The sequence below is a fragment of the Myxine glutinosa genome, chromosome 12 (genome assembly GCF_964187855.1).
Source record: "Myxine glutinosa chromosome 12, kmMyxGlut1.1, whole genome shotgun sequence".
Lineage (NCBI taxonomy): Eukaryota > Metazoa > Chordata > Myxini > Myxiniformes > Myxinidae > Myxine > Myxine glutinosa.
Genome location: NC_136272.1, coordinates 2,049,746 through 2,068,072, shown reverse-complemented (window position 1 = coordinate 2,068,072; position 18,327 = coordinate 2,049,746). Strand labels below are relative to the sequence as shown.

The 18,327-nt window shown below is 59.5% G+C and overlaps 1 protein-coding gene across 2 annotated transcripts in view; it reads left to right on the top strand.

The window, feature by feature from the left end:
• USP49 (ubiquitin specific peptidase 49) overlaps window positions 1-18,327 on the top strand; it is a 78,366-nt gene that overhangs the window by 42,420 nt on the left and 17,619 nt on the right. Inside the window, exon 8 of one of the 2 annotated variants that reach the window (XM_068133391.2) lies at window positions 33-215. The exons of the other annotated variant lie outside the window; for it this stretch is intronic. Coding sequence (XP_067989492.2) covers window positions 33-215 — 183 coding nt within the window. The remainder of the gene's footprint in view (window positions 1-32; window positions 216-18,327) is intronic. 2 annotated transcript variants of the gene reach the window in all.

Genomic DNA, 18,327 nt, shown 5'->3' with positions numbered 1-18,327 from the left:
TGCTACTGCTTTGTGCTGTACTCATTGTGCAGGGTTATGGGCAGCAGGATGCACAAGAGTTTCTTTGCGAACTGTTAGATCGTGTGCAGAGAGAGCTTGAGGCTGCTGGCGGTTGGGGTGGTTCACCAATGCTCATGCCTCTGTCTCACCGTACCCTGCTCAGGCACGTACTGCAGGTTGTCAACACCATCTTCCAAGGGCAACTGCTTAGTCAGGTAAATCAGCATGAGGGATGGGAGAGTAAATGGAGAGAAATCAAGTTAAGTGCATAAGGGACAAGCAAGCGCGTGTTGTCATGACCTTTGAAGCTTTGGCCAATCCATTATGGTCTGAGGCCCCATTTTCAAAAACTTCTGAGCAGTTACGCCTCCTTACCCACTTTTTGGGGGAACGAGTCACAAGACAGCAGATTTGTCAAGCCAAACCCAATAAGTAGCTTGTGCAGCAAACACCTGGTACAGCAGGCAATAGTCCCAGCATGCTGTGAAGGGGCAGTTGGGGGTGGGGTGAGGTTGTGGGGGGGGGGGGGGGGGGGAATAACATGGCCAAATGGAAGGGGCACAACGTCGGCAGGACAGGGCTTGGCCTTTCTCGCCTTTCAACTTCCTCCATTGGACGACTGCGTGAATGTTTTGCCTGCACTGATTGGAATGTATTCCAGGAAGATGAGGACGTTAACATTGATAGGTGTTCAGGGGTTGTCCTCGATTATTTAAAGTTCTGTGAGGATATGTGCATTCTGACTGAGGAAGTGATCACATATACAAATGAAGAGCCATGGTTTGGCAGCACCCTGAGGAACAAACCTGGAGCAAGGAATGAGGCATTCAGGAGCAACAACGCAAGTGCTTTCAAGAAAGCCAAGCACGATTTCCACAAAGCTGTTCAAGTGGCGAAACAAGCAGAAGCTGGAGGTTAATTTGTTGACCAGTAATTCAAAAGAAGTGTTTAAAGCAATCCAGTAGATATCTCCCTACAAACCAAAGTCCAAACCTGTTCTGTCAGATGATACCACTTTGGCCAACCAATTGAACCAGTTCCACAGTCGTTTTGATCACCAGAGCTCTTCACGCAAGACAAGTTGTGATGTCGATCGTCCTCCTTTTACGATCACCGTATCTGATACACAAGGCATATGCTTTCAAGGTTGTACATGAGAAAAACCCCTCGACCTAACGACATCACCTCACAATTGCTCAGGCTGTGTGCTGACGTATTGTCTGGTATTCTAACTTTCCTATTGAATTGGTCTCTTTGTGTTTGTCAAATCAATTTAAAAGACTTAAAAGCCACAAATTTTAAAGAAATCAATCGTACCTGTTGCAAAGTGATGTCTAGTTAGTTGCCTGAATGACTACAGGCCGGTGGCACTTACATCAAGTATTATGAAGACATTTGAACTTCTTGTGCTCAGTTATTTAAATTCTGTTCTTCCTGTATCGTTAGACTCTTTTCACTTCGCTTACCGTGTGAATCGTTCTGTCGATGATGTGGTTTCCCTCACTCTCCATCATGTTTTATAACATCTTGATAAACCTTGCTCCACCTACAGTCACGTGAAAAAGTAAGTACACCCCATGTAAAGTTTTGACTTTTTCAACATATTTCAACATACAGCTATTTGATCTTCATTTCAACAATATTGACAGATAAAGGTGATATAATATAACAAATATCATGAAACATTTACATTTGGTAGTCCATTGTATAACTTAAATAAACATAAATGCAAATTTCTCTTGCAGAAAAAGTAAGTCCACCCCTACATTTATCACTACTTCAAATACCTAAAATTAGAATCAGGTGCACTAGCTCAGGTGCAAATGATTAGAACATCGTTAGAGAGGATCTTGGAGGAACCTGTCTTATTTAAACCTCAGACATTTAGTTTGGTTTGCTCTTTGTTGTTGAAGTGTGCGGCGTCACCATGCCTCGATCAGAAGAGCTCTCTGAGGCCTTCAGAAAGAAGGTTATGGATGCATACGAGTCTAGAAAGGGATTTAAAACGATCTCCAAAGTCTCCAAACAATTTGAAATCAATCATTCGACTGTCCGGAAGATCATCTACAAGTGGAGAAGATTCCAAACAACTGCCAACTTGTTCAGGCCAGGCCGCCCCCAGCAAGTTCAGCCCGAGAGCAGACCGCAAGATGCTGAAAGAAGTCTCCAAGAGCCCCAGAATGTCATCATGGGACCTTCAGGTAGCTCTTGCCACTGTTGATGTCAAAGTGCATGAGTCTACCATTATAAAGAGGCTGCACAAATTTGATCTACATGGGAGGTGTGCCAGGAGGAGACCTTTGCTGTCCAGAAAGAACATCAGGGCAAGACTGAAATTTGCCAATGAACACCGAGGCAAAGACCAGCACTTCTGGAACAATGTGCTCTGGACAGATGAGTCAAAGGTAGAGCTATTTGGGCACAGTACCAGAAGACATGTTTGGTGAAAACCAAAGACAGCATTTGACCACAAGAACCTGATACTAACTGCAAAGCATGGTGGTGGAAATATGGTTTGGGGCAGCTTTGCTGCATCAGGGCCTGGGCAGCTCACCATCATATAATCCACAATGAATTCTTCATTGTACCAGAGTGTGCTTGAGGATAATGTGAGGCCATCTGTCGGAGTGTTGAAGCTCAACCTAAGGTAGACCTTGCAACATGACAATGACCCGAAACATACCAGTAAATCCACCAAGGAATGGCTGAAAAGAAAGAAATGGAAGGTTCTGGAATGGCCAAGTCAAAGCCGGATCTAAATCCCATCGAGATGTTGTGGGGGGCTTTGAAATGAGCTGTGCATGCAAGAAACCCCTCAAACCGCACAGCTGAAAGAATTCTGCATGGAGGAGTGGGCAAAAATTTCTCCCAGTCGATGTCAGAGACTGGTAGACAGTTATAAGAAACGCCTACTTGAGGTTGTTTCTGCCAAAGGGGGCAATACCACCTATTAGAGCCAAGGGTGTACTTACTTTTTCCATGTGCGAAATTTGCATTTATGTTTATTTAAATTATACAATGGACTACAAAATGTAAATGTTTCATGATATTTGTTATATTATATCACCTTTATCTATCAATATTGTTGAAATGAAGATCAAATAGCTGTATGTTGACATATGTTGAAAAAGTCAAAACTTTACATGGGGTGTACTTACTTTTTCACGTGACTGTATGCTACACTTTTAAATTGATTTTCGTTCTGCTTTTAATACTATTTTACCGTTAAAATAGCATATGAAATTGCTTGCTCTTGGTCTTGAATAGTTATTTGTACAAATGGATTTTTGATTTTTTTCAATCTGAAGTCGTGAGAGGAGGATCTCAATTTTCAAGTCCAATCGCATTGTGAATACTGGTACTTCTCACATATGTGTAGTAAACCCTTAATAGTATTGTCTTTTTACCAATGATTGTGTGCCATCTCTTGAAAATTGCCTGATTGTAAGGTTTGCATGTGACGCAACCTTTGCGAGACTCATCAACAGTGAGGAAGGTAATTATCGCCAGCAGGTCAAAATTCTTGTGCGTGGTGCTCAGACAACAACTTAGAGCTCAACATGAACAAAACGAATAAACTAGAACGACACTCGGTAGAACGCATACACTATCTTCAGAAAGTATTCACACCCATTGACTTTTTTCACATTTTGTTGTTACAGCCTGAATTTGAAATGAATGAAATTGTGATTTTTTTTTTTGTCACTGATCAGCATATAATACACCATAATGTCAAAGTGGAATTTATTTTTCGAAATTTTTTGCAAAATGATTAAATATGAAATACAGAAATATCTAATTTACACAAGTATTCAACCCCCTAAGTCAATACTTCGTAGAAGCACCGTTGGCAGCGATTACAGCTTCGAGTTTTCTTGGGTATGTCTGTATCAGTTTTGCACATCTGGATTTGGGGAGTTTCTCCCATTCTTCTTTGCAGATTTGCTCAAGCTCTGTCAAGTTGGATGGGGAGCATCGGTGAACAGCAAGCTTCAAGACTTTCCACAGATTCTCAATGGGATTCAAATCTGGGCTTTGGCTGGGCCACTCAAGGACTTTCACGTTCTTGTTCTGAAACCATTCCAGTGTTGCTTTGTCTGTATGCTTGGGGTCATTGTTCTGTTGGAACGTACATCTTTGCCACAGTCTAAGGTCTTTTGTACTCTCAAGCAGGTTCTCCTCAAGGATTTGCCTGTATTTCGCTCCATTTATTGTTTCCACTATTCTTACAAGTCTTCCAGTCCCTGCCGCTGAAAAGCATCCCCATAGCATGATGCTGCCACCACCATGCTTCACGGTAGGGATGGTGTTAGATGGGTGATGAGCTTTGATCGGTTCATCAGATCACAGAATATTTTGCCTCATGCTTTGTCTTTCACGTGCCTTTGTGCAAATTCCAGGCATGCTGTCGTATCTTTTTCTCACGAGTGGCTGCTGTCTGACCACTCTCCCATAAAGCCTATATTTGTGAAGTGCTGCGGAGACTGCTGTAATTCCAGCAGGTTCTCCCACGTCAGCTAAGTAACTCTGTAGTTCTGTCAGAGTGGTCATTGTCACCTCGCTGATGAAGGTCTTTCTTACCCGGTTGCACAGTTTGGTGGGCAGGTCAGCCCTAGGAAGAGTCTGGGTAGTTCCATATTGTTTCCATTTCCTAATGATGGAGCTCATTGTGCTTTGGGAACTTTCAACACTCGAGAAATTGTTTCTTTTCCTCCTCACAATTCTATCTCCGAGTTATACGGACAGTACCTTGGACTTCTGACCACCACAGAGTCAGCAGCCGCAGTGTTAGTGGCAGGGGCAGGGGCAGAGGCAGAGGCAAAGGCAGCTGCAGCCGCAGCCACAGAGGCAGAGGCAGAGGCAGAGGCAGAGGCAGAGGCAGAGGCAGAGACAGCCGCGGATGCAGAGACAGCCGCCGAGGCAGAGACAGCCGCAGAGGCAGAGGCAGAGACAGCCGCAGAGGCAGAGACAGCCGCAGCCGCAGAGGCAGAGACAGCCGCAGCCGCAGAGGCAGAGACAGCCGCAGAGGCAGAGACAGCCGCAGAGGCAGAGACAGCCGCAGAGGCAGAGACAGCCGCAGAGGCAGAGACAGCCGCAGAGGCAGAGACAGCCGCAGAGGCAGAGACAGCCGCAGAGGCAGAGGCAGCGGCAGAGACAGCCGCAGAGGCAGAGCGAGCCGCAGAGGCAGAGCGAGCCGCAGAGGCAGAGCGAGCCGCAGAGGCAGAGCGAGCCGCAGAGGCAGAGCGAGCCGCAGAGGCAGAGCGAGTCCCAGAGGCACAGACAGCCGCAGAGGCAGAGGCACAGACAGCCGCAGAGGCAGAGGCACAGACAGCCGCAGAGGCAGAGGCAGAGACAGCCGCCGAGGCAGAGACAGCCGCAGAGGCGGAGGCAGAGACAGCCGCAGAGGCAGAGACAGAGACAGCCGCAGAGGCAGTGGCAGAGACAGCCGCAGAGGCAGAGGCAGAGGCAGAGACAGCCGCAGAGGCAGAGGCCGAGACAGCCGCAGAGGCAGAGGCCGAGACAGCCGCAGAGGCAGAGGCCGAGACAGCCGCTGAGGCAGAGGCCGAGACAGCCGCTGAGGCAGAGGCCGAGACAGCCGCAGAGGCAGAGGCCGAGACAGCCGCAGAGGCAGAGGCCGAGACAGCCGCAGAGGCAGAGGCCGAGACAGCCGCAGAGGCAGAGGCCGAGACAGCCGCAGAGGCAGAGGCCGAGACAGCCGCAGAGGCAGAGGCCGAGACAGCCGCAGAGGCAGAGGCCGAGACAGCCGCAGAGGCCGAGACAGCCGCAGAGGCAGAGACAGCCGCGGAGGCAGAGACAGCCGCGGAGGCAGAGACAGCCGCAGATGCAGAGACAGCCGCAGAGGAAGAGGCAGAGACAGCCGCAGAGGAAGAGGCAGAGACAGCCGCAGAGGCAGAGGCAGAGACAGCCGCAGAGGCAGAGACAGCCGCAGAGACAGCCGCAGAGACAGCCGCAGAGACAGCCGCAGAGACAGCCGCAGAGACAGCTGCAGAGACAGAGACATCCGCAGAGGCAGAGCGAGCCGCAGAGGCACAGGCAGAGGCAGAGGCACAGACAGCCGTAGAGGCAGAGGCACAGACAGCCGCAGAGGCACAGACAGCCGCAGAGGCACAGACAGCCGCAGAGGCAGAGGCAGAGGCAGAGGCAGAGACAGCCGCAGAGGCAGAGGCAGAGACAGCCGCAGAGGCAGAGGCAGAGGCAGAGGCAGAGGCAGAGGCAGCGGCAGAGGCAGCGGCAGAGGCAGAGGCAGAGGCAGAGGCAGAGACAGCCGCAGAGGCAGAGGCAGAGACAGCCGCAGAGGCAGTGGCAGAGACAGCCGCAGAGGCAGAGGCAGAGACAGCCGCAGAGGCAGAGGCAGAGACAGCCGCAGAGGCAGAGGCAGAGACAGCCGCAGAGGCAGAGGCAGAGACAGCCGCAGAGGCAGAGGCCGAGACAGCCGCAGAGGCAGAGGCAGCCGCAGAGGCAGAGACAGAGACAGCCGCAGAGGCAGAGACAGCCGCAACCGCAGAGGCAGAGGCAGAGGCAGAGACAGCGGCAGAGGCAGAGGCAGAGACAGCGGCAGAGGCAGAGGCGGTCGCAGAGGCAGAGACGGCCGCAGAGGCAGAGACGGCCGCAGAGGCAGAGACGGCCGCAGAGGCAGCCGCAGAGGCAGAGACAGCCGCAGAGGCAGAGACGGCCGCAGAGGCAGCCGCAGAGACGGCCGCAGAGGCAGAGACGGCCGCAGAGGCAGAGACGGCCGCAGAGGCAGAGACGGCCGCAGAGCCAGAGACTGCCGCAGAGGCAGAGACGGCCGCAGAGGCAGAGACGGCCGCAGAGGCAGAGACGGCCGCAGAGGCAGAGACGGCCGCAGAGGCAGAGACGGCCGCAGAGGCAGAGACGGCCGCAGAGGCAGAGACGGCCGCAGAGCCAGAGGCAGAGGCAGAGGCAGAGACGGCCGCAGAGGCAGAGACGGCCGCAGAGGCAGAGACGGCCGCAGAGGCAGAGACGGCCGCAGAGGCAGAGGCAGAGGCGGCCGCAGAGGCAGAGGCGGCCGCAGAGGCAGAGGCGGCCGCAGAGGCAGAGACGGCCGCAGAGGCAGAGGCGGCCGCAGAGGCCGAGACAGCCGCCGAGGCCGAGACAGCCGCAGAGGCCGAGACAGCCGCAGAGGCCGAGACAGCCGCAGAGGCCGAGACAGCCGCAGAGGCAGAGGCCGAGACAGCCGCAGAGGCAGAGGCCGAGACAGCCGCAGAGGCAGAGGCCGAGACAGCCGCAGAGGCAGAGGCCGAGACAGCCGCAGAGGCAGAGGCCGAGACAGCCGCAGAGGCAGAGGCCGTGACAGCCGCAGAGGCAGAGGCCGAGACAGCCGCAGAGGCAGAGGCCGAGACAGCCGCAGAGGCAGAGGCCGAGACAGCCGCAGAGGCAGAGGCCGAGACAGCCGCAGAGGCAGAGGCCGAGACAGCCGCAGAGGCAGAGGCCGAGACAGCCGCAGAGGCCGAGACAGCCGCAGAGGCAGCGGCAGCGGCAGAGGCCGAGACAGCCGCAGAGGCAGCGGCAGAGGCCGAGACAGCCGCAGAGGCAGCGGCAGAGGCCGAGACAGCCGCAGAGGCAGAGGCAGAGGCCGAGACAGCCGCAGAGGCAGAGGCAGAGGCCGAGACAGCCGCAGAGGCAGAGGCAGAGGCCGAGACAGCCGCAGAGGCAGAGTCAGAGGCCGAGACAGCCGCAGAGGCAGAGGCAGAGGCCGAGACAGCCGCAGAGGCAGAGGCAGAGGCCGAGACAGCCGCAGAGGCAGAGGCAGAGGCCGAGACAGCCGCAGGGGCAGGGGCCGAGACAGCCGCAGGGGCAGGGGCCGAGACAGCCGCAGGGGCAGGGGCCGAGACAGCCGCAGGGGCAGGGGCCGAGACAGCCGCAGGGGCAGGGGCCGAGACAGCCGCAGGGGCAGGGGCCGAGACAGCCGCAGGGGCAGGGGCCGAGACAGCCGCAGGGGCAGGGGCCGAGACAGCCGCAGGGGCAGGGGCCGAGACAGCCGCAGGGGCAGGGGCCGAGACAGCCGCAGGGGCAGGGGCCGAGACAGCCGCAGGGGCAGGGGCCGAGACAGCCGCAGGGGCAGGGGCCGAGACAGGGGCAGGGGCCGAGACAGCCGCAGGGGCAGGGGCCGAGACAGCCACAGGGGCAGGGGCCGAGACAGCCGCAGGGGCAGGGGCCGAGACAGCCGCAGGGGCAGCGGCCGAGACAGCCGCAGGGGCAGGGGCCGAGACAGCCGCAGGGGCAGGGGCCGAGACAGCCGCAGGGGCAGGGGCCGAGACAGCCGCAGGGGCAGGGGCCGAGACAGCCGCAGGGGCAGGGGCCGAGACAGCCGCAGGGGCAGGGGCCGAGACAGCCGCAGGGGCAGGGGCCGAGACAGCCGCAGGGGCAGGGGCCGAGACAGCCGCAGGGGCAGGGGCCGAGACAGCCGCAGGGGCAGGGGCCGAGACAGCCGCAGGGGCAGGGGCCGAGACAGCCGCAGGGGCAGAGGCCGAGACAGCCGCAGGGGCAGGGGCCGAGACAGCCGCAGGGGCAGGGGCCGAGACAGCCGCAGGGGCAGGGGCCGAGACAGCCGCAGAGGCAGAGGCCGAGACAGCCGCAGAGGCAGAGGCCGAGACAGCCGCAGCGGCAGAGGCCGAGACAGCCGCAGAGGCAGCGGCAGTGGCAGAGGCCGAGACAGCCGCAGAGGCAGCGGCAGCGGCAGAGGCCGAGACAGCCGCAGAGGCAGCGGCAGAGGCCGAGACAGCCGCAGAGGCAGCGGCAGAGGCCGAGACAGCCGCAGAGGCAGAGGCAGAGGCCGAGACAGCCGCAGAGGCAGAGTCAGAGGCCGAGACAGCCGCAGAGGCAGAGGCAGAGGCCGAGACAGCCGCAGAGGCAGAGGCAGAGGCCGAGACAGCCGCAGAGGCAGAGGCAGAGGCCGAGACAGCCGCAGGGGCAGGGGCCGAGACAGCCGCAGGGGCAGGGGCCGAGACAGCCGCAGGGGCAGGGGCCGAGACAGCCGCAGGGGCAGGGGCCGAGACAGCCGCAGGGGCAGGGGCCGAGACAGCCGCAGGGGCAGGGGCCGAGACAGCCGCAGGGGCAGGGGCCGAGACAGCCGCAGGGGCAGGGGCCGAGACAGCCGCAGGGGCAGGGGCCGAGACAGCCGCAGGGGCAGGGGCCGAGACAGCCGCAGGGGCAGGGGCCGAGACAGCCGCAGGGGCAGGGGCCGAGACAGGGGCAGGGGCCGAGACAGCCGCAGGGGCAGGGGCCGAGACAGCCACAGGGGCAGGGGCCGAGACAGCCGCAGGGGCAGGGGCCGAGACAGCCGCAGGGGCAGCGGCCGAGACAGCCGCAGGGGCAGGGGCCGAGACAGCCGCAGGGGCAGGGGCCGAGACAGCCGCAGGGGCAGGGGCCGAGACAGCCGCAGGGGCAGGGGCCGAGACAGCCGCAGGGGCAGGGGCCGAGACAGCCGCAGGGGCAGGGGCCGAGACAGCCGCAGGGGCAGGGGCCGAGACAGCCGCAGGGGCAGGGGCCGAGACAGCCGCAGGGGCAGGGGCCGAGACAGCCGCAGGGGCAGGGGCCGAGACAGCCGCAGGGGCAGAGGCCGAGACAGCCGCAGGGGCAGAGGCCGAGACAGCCGCAGGGGCAGAGGCCGAGACAGCCGCCGGGGCAGAGGCCGAGACAGCCGCAGGGGCAGAGGCCGAGACAGCCGCAGGGGCAGAGGCCGAGACAGCCGCAGGGGCAGAGGCCGAGACAGCCGCAGGGGCAGAGGCCGAGACAGCCACAGGGGCAGAGGCCGAGACAGCCGCAGGGGCAGAGGCCGAGAGAGCCGCAGGGGCAGAGGCAGCCGGGGCAGAGGCAGAGGCAGAGGCAGAGGCAGCCGCAGGGGCAGAGGCAGAGGCAGAGGCAGAGGCAGAGACAGCCGCAGGGGCAGAGGCAGAGGCAGAGGCAGAGGCAGAGACAGCCGCAGGGGCAGAGGCAGAGGCAGAGGCAGAGACAGCCGCAGGGGCAGAGGCAGTGGCAGAGACAGCCGCAGAGGCAGAGGCAGAGACAGCCGCAGGGGCAGAGGCAGAGGCAGAGACAGCCGCAGGGGCAGAGGCAGAGGCAGAGACAGCCGCAGGGGCAGAGGCAGAGGCAGAGGCAGAGGCAGAGGCAGCGACAACCGCAGGGGCAGAGGCAGAGGCAGAGGCAGCGACAGCGACAGCCGCAGGGGCAGAGGCAGAGGCAGCGACAGCCGCAGGGGCAGAGGCCGAGACAGCCGCAGGGGCAGAGGCGGGGACAGCCGCAGCCGCAGGGCAGAGGCCGGGACAGCCGCAGGGGCAGAGGCGGGGACAGCCGCAGCCGCAGGGGCAGAGGCGGGGACAGCCGCAGCCGCAGGGGCAGAGGCCGGGACAGCCGCAGCCGCAGGGGCAGAGGCCGGGACAGCCGCAGCCGCAGGGGCAGAGGCCGGGACAGCCACAGCCGCAGGGGCAGAGGCCGGGACAGCCGCAGCCGCAGGGTCAGAGGCCGGGACATCCGCAGCCGCAGGGGCAGAGGCCGGGACAGCCGCAGCCGCAGGGGCAGAGGCCGGGACAGCCGCAGCCGCAGGGGCAGAGGCCGGGACAGCCGCAGCCGCAGGGGCAGAGGCCGGGACAGCCGCAGCCGCAGGGGCAGAGGCCGGGACAGCCGCAGGGGCAGAGGCCGGGACAGCCGCAGGGGCAAAGGCCGGCGCAGAGGCAGAGACAGCCGCAGAGGCAGAGGCCGATGCAGCCGCAGAGGCAGAGACAGACGCAGCCGCAGAGGCAGCCACAGAGGCAGAGGCAGAGGCAGAGGCAGCCGCAGAGGCAGCCGCAGCCACAGAGGCAGCCGCAGCCACAGAGGCAGCCGCAGCCACAGAGGCAGCCGCAGAGGCAGAGGCAGCCGTAGAGTCAGCGGCAGCCGTAGAGTCAGCGGCAGCCGTAGAGTCAGCGGCAGCCGTAGAGGCAGCCGCAGAGGCAGAGGCAGAGGCAGCCGCAGAGGCAGAGGCAGCCGCAGAGGCAGAGGCAGCCGCAGAGGCAGCCGCAGAGGCAGAGGCAGCCGCAGAGGCAGAGGCAGAGGCAGAGGCAGCCGCAGAGGCAGAGGCAGCTGCAGAGGCAGCTGCAGAGGCAGCCGCAGAGGCAGCCGTAGAGGCAGAGGCAGCCGCAGAGGCAGAGGCAGCCGCAGAGGCAGAGGAAGCCGCAGAGGCAGAGGCAGCCGCAGAGGCAGAGACAGCCACAGAGGCAGAGGCAGAGACAGACACAGAGGCAGAGGCAGAGGCAGAGACAGCCACAGAGGCAGAGGCAGAGGCAGAGACAGCCACAGAGGCAGAGGCAGAGGCAGAGACAGCCACAGAGGCAGAGGCAGAGACAGCCACAGAGGCAGAGGCAGAGACATCCACAGAGGCAGAGGCAGAGACAGCCACAGAGGCAGAGGCAGAGACAGCCACAGAGGCAGAGGCAGAGACAGCCACAGAGGCAGAGGCAGAGACAGCCACAGAGGCAGAGGCAGAGACAGCCACAGAGGCAGAGGCAGAGACAGCCACAGAGGCAGAGGCAGAGACAGCCACAGAGGCAGAGACAGCCACAGAGGCAGAGGCAGAGACAGCCACAGAGGCAGAGGCAGAGGCAGAGACAGCCACAGAGGCAGAGGCAGAGACAGCCACAGAGGCAGAGGCAGAGACAGCCACAGAGGCAGAGGCAGAGACAGCCACAGAGGCAGAGGCAGAGACAGCCACAGAGGCAGAGGCAGAGACAGCCACAGAGGCAGAGGCAGAGACAGCCACAGAGGCAGAGGCAGAGACAGCCACAGAGGCAGAGGCAGAGACAGCCACAGAGGCAGAGGCAGAGACAGCCACAGAGGCAGAGGCAGAGACAGCCACAGAGGCAGAGGCAGAGGCAGAGACAGCCACAGAGGCAGAGGCAGAGACAGCCACAGAGGCAGAGGCAGAGACAGCCACAGAGGCAGAGACAGCCACAGAGGCAGAGGCAGAGGCAGAGGAAGAGGAAGAGGCAGAGGCAGAGGCAGAAGAAGAGGCAGAGGCAGCCACAGAGGCAGAGGCAGCGGCAGAGGCAGAGACAGAGGCAGAGACAGAGGCAGCCGCAGAGACAGAGGCAGCTGCAGAGACAGAGGCAGAGACAGCCACAGAGGCAGAGACAGCCACAGAGGCAGAGACAGCCACAGAGGCAGAGACAGCCACAGAGGCAGAGACAGCCACAGAGGCAGAGACAGCCACAGAGGCAGAGACAGCCACAGAGGCAGAGACAGCCACAGAGGCAGAGACAGCCGCAGAGGCAGAGACAGCCACAGAGGCAGAGACAGCCACAGAGGCAGAGGCAGAGACAGCCACAGAGGCAGAGGCAGAGGCAGAGGCAGAGACAGCCACAGAGGCAGAGGCAGAGACAGCCACAGAGGCAGAGGCAGAGGCAGAGACAGCCACAGAGGCAGAGGCAGAGGGAGAGACAGAGGCAGCCGCAGAGGCAGAGGGAGAGACAGCCACAGAGGGAGAGACAGCCACAGAGGCAGAGACAGCCACAGAGGCAGAGACAGCCACAGCCACAGAGGCAGAGGCAGAGACAGCCACAGGCAGAGGCAGAGACAGCCACAGAGGCAGAGGCAGAGACAGCCACAGAGGCAGAGACAGCCACAGAGGCAGAGACAGCCACAGAGGCAGAGGAAGAGGCAGAGACAGCCACAGAGGCAGAGGCAGAGACAGCCACAGAGGCAGAGGCAGAGGCAGAGACAGCCACAGAGGCAGAGGCAGAGGCAGAGACAGCCACAGAGGCAGAGGCAGAGGCAGAGACAGCCACAGAGGCAGAGGCAGAGGCAGAGGCAGAGACAGCCACAGAGGCAGAGGGAGAGACAGCCACAGAGGCAGAGGCAGAGGCAGAGGCAGAGACAGCCACAGAGGCAGAGGCAGAGGCAGAGGCAGAGACAGCCACAGAGGCAGAGGCAGAGACAGCCACAGAGGCAGAGGCAGAGACAGCCACAGAGGCAGAGGCAGAGACAGCCACAGAGGCAGAGGCAGAGACAGCCACAGAGGCAGAGGCAGAGACAGCCACGGAGGCAGAGGCAGAGACAGCCACAGAGGCAGAGGCAGAGACAGCCACAGAGGCAGAGGCAGAGACAGCCACAGAGGCAGAGGCAGAGGCAGCCACAGAGGCAGAGGCAGAGACAGCCACAGAGGCAGAGGCAGAGACAGCCACAGAGGCAGAGGCAGAGGCAGAGACAGCCACAGAGGCAGAGGCAGAGACAGCCACAGAGGCAGAGGCAGAGACAGCCACAGAGGCAGAGGCAGAGACAGCCACAGAGGCAGAGGCAGAGACAGCCACAGAGGCAGAGGCAGAGACAGCCACAGAGGCAGAGGCAGAGACAGCCACAGAGGCAGAGGCAGAGACAGCCACAGAGGCAGAGGCAGAGACAGCCACAGAGGCAGAGGCAGACAGAGGCAGAGGCAGAGGCAGAGACAGCCACAGAGGCAGAGACAGCCACAGAGGCAGAGACAGCCACAGAGGCAGAGACAGCCACAGAGGCAGAGACAGCCACAGAGGCAGAGGCAGAGACAGCCACAGAGGCAGAGGCAGAGACAGCCACAGAGGCAGAGGCAGAGACAGCCACAGAGGCAGAGGCAGAGACAGCCACAGAGGCAGAGGCAGAGACAGCCACAGAGGCAGAGGCAGAGACAGCCACAGAGGCAGAGGCAGAGACAGCCACAGAGGCAGAGGCAGAGACAGCCACAGAGGCAGAGGCAGAGACAGCCACAGAGGCAGAGGCAGAGACAGGCACAGAGGCAGAGGCAGAGACAGCCACAGAGGCAGAGACAGCCACAGAGGCAGAGACAGCCACAGAGGCAGAGGCAGAGACAGCCACAGAGGCAGAGGCAGAGACAGCCACAGAGGCAGAGGCAGAGACAGCCACAGAGGCAGAGGCAGAGGCAGAGACAGCCACAGAGGCAGAGGCAGAGGCAGAGACAGCCACAGAGGCAGAGGCAGAGGCAGAGACAGCCACAGAGGCAGAGGCAGAGGCAGAGACAGCCACAGAGGCAGAGGCAGAGGCAGAGACAGCCACAGAGGCAGAGGCAGAGGCAGAGACAGCCACAGAGGCAGAGGCAGAGGCAGAGACAGCCACAGAGGCAGAGACAGCCACAGAGGCAGAGGCAGAGACAGCCACAGAGGCAGAGGCAGAGACAGCCACAGAGGCAGAGGCAGAGGCAGAGGCAGAGACAGCCACAGAGGCAGAGGCAGAGACAGCCACAGAGGCAGAGGCAGAGACAGTCACAGAGGCAGAGGCAGAGACAGCCACAGAGGCAGAGGCAGAGGCAGAGACAGCCACAGAGGCAGAGACAGCCACAGAGGCAGAGACAGCCACAGAGGCAGAGACAGCCACAGAGGCAGAGGCAGAGACAGCCACAGAGGCAGAGGCAGAGACAGCCACAGAGGCAGAGACAGCCACAGAGGCAGAGGCAGAGACAGCCACAGAGGCAGAGGCAGAGACAGCCACAGAGGCAGAGGCAGAGACAGCCACAGAGGCAGAGGCAGAGACAGCCACAGAGGCAGAGACAGCCACAGAGGCAGAGACAGCCACAGAGGCAGAGACAGCCACAGAGGCAGAGACAGCCACAGAGGCAGAGACAGCCACAGAGGCAGAGGCAGAGACAGCCACAGAGGCAGAGGCAGAGACAGCCACAGAGGCAGAGGCAGAGACAGCCACAGAGGCAGAGGCAGAGACAGGCACAGAGGCAGAGGCAGAGACAGCCACAGAGGCAGAGGCAGAGACAGGCACAGAGGCAGAGACAGGCACAGAGGCAGAGACAGGCACAGAGGCAGAGGCAGAGACAGCCACAGAGGCAGAGACAGCCACAGAGGCAGAGACAGCCACAGAGGCAGAGGCAGAGACAGCCACAGAGGCAGAGGCAGAGACAGCCACAGAGGCAGAGGCAGAGACAGCCACAGAGGCAGAGGCAGAGGCAGAGGCAGAGACAGCCACAGAGGCAGAGGCAGAGGCAGAGACAGCCACAGAGGCAGAGGCAGAGGCAGAGACAGCCACAGAGGCAGAGGCAGAGGCAGAGACAGCCACAGAGGCAGAGGCAGAGGCAGAGACAGCCACAGAGGCAGAGACAGCCACAGAGGCAGAGGCAGAGACAGCCACAGAGGCAGAGGCAGAGACAGCCACAGAGGCAGAGGCAGAGACAGCCACAGAGGCAGAGGCAGAGACAGCCACAGAGGCAGAGGCAGAGACAGCCACAGAGGCAGAGGCAGAGACAGCCACAGAGGCAGAGGCAGAGACAGCCACAGAGGCAGAGGCAGAGACAGCCACAGAGGCAGAGGCAGAGACAGCCACAGAGGCAGAGGCAGAGACAGCCACAGAGGCAGAGGCAGAGACAGCCACAGAGGCAGAGGCAGAGACAGCCACAGAGGCAGAGGCAGAGACAGCCACAGAGGCAGAGGCAGAGACAGCCACAGAGGCAGAGGCAGAGACAGCCACAGAGGCAGAGGCAGAGACAGCCACAGAGGCAGAGGCAGAGACAGCCACAGAGGCAGAGGCAGAGACAGCCACAGAGGCAGAGGCAGAGACAGCCACAGAGGCAGAGGCAGAGACAGCCACAGAGGCAGAGGCAGAGACAGCCACAGAGGCAGAGGCAGAGACAGCCACAGAGGCAGAGGCAGAGGCAGAGGCAGAGGCAGAGACAGCCACAGCCACAGAGGCAGAGGCAGAGGCAGAGGCAGAGGCAGAGACAGCCACAGCCACAGCCACAGAGGCAGAGACAGCCACAGAGGCAGAGACAGCCACAGAGGCAGAGACAGCCACAGAGGCAGAGACAGCCACAGAGGCAGAGACAGCCACAGCCACAGCCACAGAGGCAGAGACAGCCACAGAGGCAGAGGCAGCCACAGAGGCAGAGACAGCCACAGAGGCAGAGACAGCCACAGCCACAGCCACAGAGGCAGAGACAGCCACAGAGGCAGAGACAGCCACAGAGGCAGAGACAGCCACAGAGGCAGAGACAGCCACAGAGGCAGAGACAGCCACAGAGGCAGAGACAGCCACAGAGGCAGAGACAGCCACAGAGGCAGAGACAGCCACAGAGGCAGAGACAGCCACAGAGGCAGAGACAGCCACAGAGGCAGAGACAGGCACAGAGACAGAGGCAGAGACAGGCACAGAGGCAGAGACAGCCACAGAGGCAGAGACAGAGGCAGAGACAGGCACAGAGACAGGCACAGCCACAGAGGCAGAGACAGCCACAGAGGCAGAGAGAGCCACAGAGGCAGAGACAGCCACAGAGGCAGAGACAGCCACAGAGGCAGAGACAGCCACAGAGGCAGAGACAGCCACAGAGGCAGAGACAGCCACAGAGGCAGAGACAGGCACAGAGGCAGAGACAGGCACAGAGGCAGAGACAGGCACAGAGGCAGAGACAGCCACAGAGGCAGAGGCAGAAACAGCCACAGAGGCAGAGGCAGAGGCAGAGACAGCCACAGAGGCAGAGGCAGAGACAGCCACAGAGGCAGAGGCAGAGACAGCCACAGAGGCAGAGGCAGAGACAGCCACAGAGGCAGAGGCAGAGACAGCCGCAGAGGCAGAGGCAGAGACAGCCGCAGAGGCAGAGGCAGAGACAGCCGTAGAGGCAGAGACAGCCGCAGAGGCAGAGGCAGAGACAGCCGCAGAGACAGCCGCAGCCGCAGAGACAGCCGCAGCCCGAGCTGACAGCCGCAGAGAGCCGTAGAGACAGCGACAGCCGTAGAGGCAGAGGCAGCCACCGAGAGAGCCGCAGAGGCAGCCGCAGAGGCAGAGAGACACTCAGAGAGAAACTCAGAGAAACACTAAAATCAGGAAGTACGAGGGTTGGGTTAGGAAGGGTTAATGGGGGTGATAAAGGTCATGGGTCCAAATGAGAGATGGCCATACCTGGCGGTGCCCTGTCTGGTTTAAAGCCTTCAGCCTCAAGGGATGAGTGGGGAAAATGCGGCCTCTGAAAGGTAGTTTCTTCGACGGGAGAAGTGAGGAACAAAGGAGTTGAGGTGTGCAATCAGCCTGAATTTTTGTAAGCCCAACCAGGGAGGGAAGTGGAAGAATGTGGACATCCTGAAGTTGCTGGAGAGCGTCGGAGGATTGAGAGAGCAGAGGAAGAAATATTGGAGAAGAGGAGGTTGAATAAAAACAAACCAGAGAGCACCAACCTAAAATGAGAGCAACAGACCATGTGTTTTGGCTTTGTCGTGGGCGATTGCAATGATGTTGAGCATTAGATTCCACAGAATATTGGAGAGACGGATGCGATGTTGTGGCCCCAACCCGTATGGAGAGCATTAGTCCAGGGTTCGCAATTTTCGAAAAAAACATTGTTTCACAATTTAAACATGCTGTTTCCCTGCTGTAATCACAGTGCAGATTTTCGAGTTCATAAAACGTTATAATAAGTCAATTGTCTGTTTCTTGTCTCTCTCTCTCTGTGTCTCTCTCTCTCTCTCTCTCTCTCTCTCTCTCTCTCTGTCTCTGTCTCTGTCTGTGTGTCTCTCTGTCTGTGTGTCTCTCTGTCTGTGTGTCTCTCTGTCTGTGTGTCTCTCTGTCTGTGTGTCTCTCTGTCTGTGTGTCTCTCTGTCTGTGTGTCTCTCTGTCTGTGTGTCTCTCTGTCTGTGTGTCTCTCTGTCTGTGTGTCTCTCTGTCTGTGTGTCTCTCTGTCTGTGTGTCTCTCTGTCTGTGTGTGTCTCTGTCTGTGTGTGTCTCTGTCTGTGTGTCTCTGTCTGTGTGTCTCTCTGTCTGTGTGTCTCTCTGTCTGTGTGTCTCTCTGTCTGTCTCTCTCTGTCTGTCTCTCTCTGTCTGTCTGTCTCTGTCTGTCTGTCACTCGGTCTCTCTCTCTGTCTGTCTGTCTCTCTCTCTGTCTTTCTCTCTGTCTGTCTGTCTCTCTGTCTGTCTGTCTCTCTGTCTGTCTGTCTCTGTCTGTCTCTCTCTCTCTGTCTGTCTCTCTGTCTGTCTCTCTATCTGTCTTTCTCTCTGTCTGTCTCTCTCCCTCTTTTGATTCATGTTGAACAATTGATACAAAATTAACCATGAATGGCTACTTGATGACTGAGCATCAGTGAATACAGTACTGTATGTACCGACGCCAACATTTGATTGCTTCAAGTAGAATGCCTTAATAGTATTCCCATATTTCACATGGAATATCTTTCACCATTAGATCAGAAAGTTTTACAATTTAAACTCAGAAAGTCACTGAATCAGAATCAGATGAAACTAGAAGGGCACTCGGTAGAGCGCATACCTCCGCCAGGCTGAACAGTTTATGGTTTCTATCCCACTGATAGGCCGAAAAACAATAATGTCCATCATAAA